The sequence below is a fragment of the Lactuca serriola genome, chromosome 5, assembly GCF_051521515.1.
Source record: "Lactuca serriola cultivar US96UC23 chromosome 5, Lser_US96UC23_V15, whole genome shotgun sequence".
Lineage (NCBI taxonomy): Eukaryota > Viridiplantae > Streptophyta > Magnoliopsida > Asterales > Asteraceae > Lactuca > Lactuca serriola.
This window is the reverse complement of record NC_136412.1, coordinates 68,624,045-68,628,880: the sequence shown is the minus strand read 5'-3', so window position 1 is coordinate 68,628,880 and position 4,836 is coordinate 68,624,045. Positions and strand designations below refer to the sequence as shown.

Sequence of the window (4,836 nt, the reverse complement as noted above, 5' to 3'; positions counted from 1 at the left end):
TAAAAATGCTAGTTATGACATAAGCAAAAGGAAATGATTAGGAAAAGAATGGAGCTGATTAAAATCAATTTCGAAAAATGCTGAAAATCTGACGTTCGTGACGCGGAAATATAAATTTGCATCGCTAGTCGATTCCAAAATTAGATACAAATGCAGATTGACGACTTTCATGGTGCGACCTAAGCATTACCACGATACGGTGTCGTTGCTTTCTATAAATACTCGATTTATTTTCCATAAATCGATATCACATCATACAAAACAAATACCAGAGATAACTACGAATATTATCCATCCGAAAACCCTTTTAGGTCGAATTAAAGGCTAAAGACATGATCGAAGTATCGTTTTGAAGATCAAAGCTTGAAAATTTCATTTAATTTCATTTAATGATTCGGTTTGGTTTAGACATTTAGCACTTCCTTATTGTCACTAAATACCATCAAGTGACAATAAGTTGGATTTGGGAAATATATCCGTTTGACTTAGAGATTTATTAGTCAATGCAACGAAGAAAAGAAGTTGAAAAAATGAAAGCCAACGGTGCCAAAAGTAGAAAACGGAGGTTTACCAACCCCATCGATTCCTCATCCGAGAGGCAAATAATCGGAGGTTTTACGATAATTTGATCTGTGATTATGATGCCATCAAGCGACCGTATGAGCTTACCGGTATCGGATCCTTCTCCTCAGCAAAGAGGCGGCGCCGCCGCCGGCGAACAGAGGCTCTTCAAAGGATCCACCATGACCTCCCGCGGTGCTTACGCTGCCGTCTCTTACATGTCTTGCGCGGGTATTCCTCTATCTATAATTCTCTATCTTGTTCGGTATTGATGTAGGGTAAGAATTCATCGATAATCAGATTACTAAAATTTGATTTGGAATCGAGGATTGAAAACCTTATATGTTAAGATTGATGAAAGTTACATCAGTTTGGAAATAAATCGCATATATTTTGAATTGAAATTAAGATTGAAAAATAGCAAACAACCTCCAAACGACTTGAATTTTACTCTACACCCAACTTAAAAGATTCATGGTGGGCGACAGTGGTGGAAGAATTGGGGAATTTGAAAGTTTGATACATGCTTTTAGTCTATATTTTTTGTGAGTTCAACATCTAAGATTTTAGTTATCCTGTTCCATAGTCTCCTTTTCATCCTTTTTTCTACATCTACAAATTTTTAGTCTATTTTTTCTCAACCCTAATCGAATAAGAGATGCTTTCCATTTGAGAAGTAATAGGCCAATTTGATTTCTTCTTATATATGCTTAAAAGATTCTCCCATTTCTAATTTTTAACCATGTTTTTAAGTGAGACTTAACTTTGATTTTACAGTGATGCTTGTATTGTTCAACAAAGCAGCTCTTTCATCATACAGTTTTCCATCTGCAAATGTCATCACACTATTTCAGGTACAAAGAAACCAAACACCCCCTTAGCTTTTAAAAATTTTGATTTTGACCTCTCTTATTTTTTATTTTTATTTTTTTTTGCAGATGATATGCTCATGTTCTTTTCTTTACATTTTACGCCGATGGAAAATCATATCTTTTACATCAGGTGACACGTCATCATCATCAATCACTGACAACTCAACCTCAACAAGATTCTTGTCACTTCAGACATTGATCCAAACTTCACCTCTTGCTCTCACTTATTTGCTTTACATGGTATGTTCAATTTTCCACTCTCTAATTCAATACTTTCCATTTATATATATATTTAACTATTTATATAAATGTTATGTTTTTTTTTTTATTTTCTTAATGAAAGCTAGCTACTATGGAGTCTGTAAGAGGGGTAAATGTGCCAATGTACACAACACTTAGAAGGACAACAGTTGTATTTACAATGTTTGTGGAGTTTATATTGATTGGTCAAAAGTATAGTCGATCTGTAATTGGAAGGTAAACCATTTTTTATTTTTTTAAATAAAAAATAAATATTTTTGACAAAAATAAGGTTTTATCAGTGTAGGTTTGATTGTATTTGGTGCTTTTGTTGCTGGATCTCGGGATTTATCATTTGATGCTTATGGATATTCGATTGTCTTCTTATCAAATATCACAACAGCAATATATCTTGCTACAATATCTCGAATTGGTAAACTGATTATGCAAAAAATAGCAAGATACTTTCGTTTTATTTGTTTATTTCATTTCTTTAAAATATATATATTTTTTTTAATTAGGGAAATCAAGTGGGTTAAATAGCTTTGGACTTATGTGGTGCAATGGTGAGTTAATTTTGTAGATTTTTTTTTTTTAAAAGTAAAATCTTGTTGTAATAAGAATAAAGGAAATATTTTTAATTTTTTAATGTAGGAATTTTATGTGGGCCCGTTCTTCTGTTTTGGACATTTATACGTGGTGACCTTCGGATGACTATGGATTTTCCTTATCTTTTTGCTCCTGGATTTATGGTAAACTTTTAACGATTTATATATAAATTTAAAAAAAAGAACATATTTTTTCCAGTTGAAAACACAATATAACTATAAAAAATATAAGAATAGTAATGGTTTGGTGGCTAATTTGATAAAATGGTTTAATTTTGTTTTGGGTATTTAAGTATTTTATATTTCTGAATGATTATATTTATATTTTTTTATTATTATGAACAGATTGTGTTGCTTCTATCATGTATGCTTGCTTTTCTTTTGAATTACTCGATTTTCCTCAACACAACCCTCAATTCAGCAGTCACACAGACAATCTGTGGTAATTTGAAGGTTTGTTTTCTCTTCCCTTTTTTTTTTTTGAATAAATATCTTGTAAAAGAACTAGATATGAAAAAGACCAAAATACCCCTAATGGTTCTGGAAATGTGGAAAGTTTGAATCATGTTAACTCCTTAAATATGATATATTTTTTTTGTGGTTTTGTAGGATCTTTTTACAATTTCATTAGGGTGGATGTTTTTTGGTGGTCTTCCATTTGATCTTGTGAGTATATGCTTTGACCTTTTCTTTTTCATGAGTGTGAGGAGGGCATTTACGTCTTTTGCCCTTTAGATGAGAGAAAAAGTTGCAACTTTTATCATATCATGTAGTTGAATGTTAACAAAAGTATAATTTTTTTTGTTTTCCTTTTTTGCAGTTGAATGTTATGGGGCAACTTCTTGGATTTATTGGATCGGGTTTATATGCGTACTTCAAACTCTTTGGGAAGTGACATGCTCAAGATTCTAACATGCCTAATTATTTCTATAAATTACTTGGTTTTTGCTTTAAAATGGTATATATATTTCATTCAGAGTAAAAATATATTTATTTCGAAAATTTTCAACACTTTTTGGACATGATTTACGGCATGGATTAAATGAAGTACCATAATGTAAAGTGGTGAGATTCGATTTTCCAATAATGTCCTCAAAAGTATCCTTGGAAAGCTATAGATTGTTTTTATTACTTTTTGATGAGCTCATCCACTATAAGATTTGAATCCTCTCTCTTACGACATCTAGAACAGAACATAACAGTAGAGACATCTAGAACAGAACATAACAGATTGTACTGTATTCAGCTGAGCTGGTAGGACAAGTTATGACTTATCCCACAAAAAAAGTGGGATTGAGACCATCTCTAATAAATGGAGAATCTAGTTCATGTTCTCATCATTGCATATTTAACAAAAAATTATCGATATGTATGTGAATCCTAATAGTGAAATTTGTCCATTTTAATTTTTATGGTATTGATTATACGAATAAGATTTTTAAGATTGAAATATGTCCATTTTAATTCAAAATACTAAAAACTTTGTGTAAAAATGATAACTTGCATATAATTGGCCATATACATAATAAAAGCTATGTTTTGGTCAATTTTACATTATATTTTATTTTGGTTTATAAAAAGTCAATATATTTTTTAAAAATTTGGACGGTGACCACTGTTTAGCTAGTGTTATAGCTAACATGACTTTTCATTTGTCTTTTTCTTTGAACGGTGAAGATGTATTAAAACAAAGTTAAGAGTCGTTTAATAGTTGTTAATTGTGTGAGCTGATTTGGTTAGACGTTAACTGGGTTATAAGTTGATCATGCAAAATGATTATATTACCCTTAAGTATTTTTTTTTTTTTTGTAGAAACATTCAACCTGCAGTAAAAAATGATTATATTACCCTCACACAAAATAGCATATAAAATCCAAAATTATTCTAACACTTTAAGGTATAGCACATATTCGGTATAGAAAAAACTACAAAATTATTCTTTTTTCCTTCTTCTCATTCTTCCTTATCATCAGCCCCATACTTGGTAATCCATATACAATAGACCATATCAATTTTGAATGCCTTTGAATTTCCTTTTGATCGCATCTTTTTCAATTCGTAAACATGAGCACAAAAGTAGCTTTCTGATTCATTGTGAAGTAGGGGTGTATATGAGACGGTTTGGTTCGGTTATTGGTCAAAACCGAACTATAACCATTATGATTGGTTAATACATTGTGGTAGTCATTGGATATGGTAAATATTGGTTATGGTTAACGGTTTTTTTTGGTTAATGGTTAATATTGGTTAACCATAATGTTCAAAATAATATAAATGACGAAAGTATATTAACATAAAAAATAAAAACGGAATACAAAAAAGTCCTCGACGCCAATGTTTGTAACCTAGCTTATAATAATAAAATAAAATGTGTACATTTGATACTCAGAGTGAGATAACATATAGTCACATTCAAAATCAAAAACATTAAATAAAAATATAAAACTTTTAAAAAAAATTGACATTAATAATTTCATATATTGATAATTGATATTAACATTAAAATAAAGTCAAACATTCATACACGTTCAATGCGATTAAATCAAAAACTATAA

The 4,836-nt window shown here is 30.4% G+C and overlaps 1 protein-coding gene across 1 annotated transcript; it reads left to right on the top strand.

The window, feature by feature from the left end:
• The first annotated feature begins 523 nt into the window (after positions 1 to 523).
• LOC145052586 (Nucleotide/sugar transporter family protein) lies at positions 524 to 3,283 on the top strand. Its single transcript, XM_079000424.1, has 10 exons — positions 524 to 792; positions 1,339 to 1,415; positions 1,500 to 1,673; positions 1,777 to 1,910; positions 1,976 to 2,106; positions 2,195 to 2,239; positions 2,328 to 2,425; positions 2,627 to 2,734; positions 2,891 to 2,947; positions 3,102 to 3,283. The coding sequence occupies exons 1-10, from the start codon at positions 639 to 641 to the stop codon at positions 3,174 to 3,176; spliced, it is 1,053 nt and encodes a 350-aa protein (XP_078856550.1). The 5' UTR covers positions 524 to 638; the 3' UTR covers positions 3,177 to 3,283.
• The last annotated feature ends 1,553 nt before the right edge of the window (positions 3,284 to 4,836 follow it).

Coding starts and splice junctions, on each gene's coding strand:
- LOC145052586 (XM_079000424.1), top strand. CDS start 639: ATGATGCCATCAAGCGACCGTATGAGCTTACCGGTATCGGATCCTTCT. Junction 1,416..1,499: donor ATGTCATCACACTATTTCAG/GTACAAAGAAAC, acceptor TTTTTTTTGCAG/ATGATATGCTCATGTTCTTT. Junction 2,735..2,890: donor CAATCTGTGGTAATTTGAAG/GTTTGTTTTCTC, acceptor GTGGTTTTGTAG/GATCTTTTTACAATTTCATT.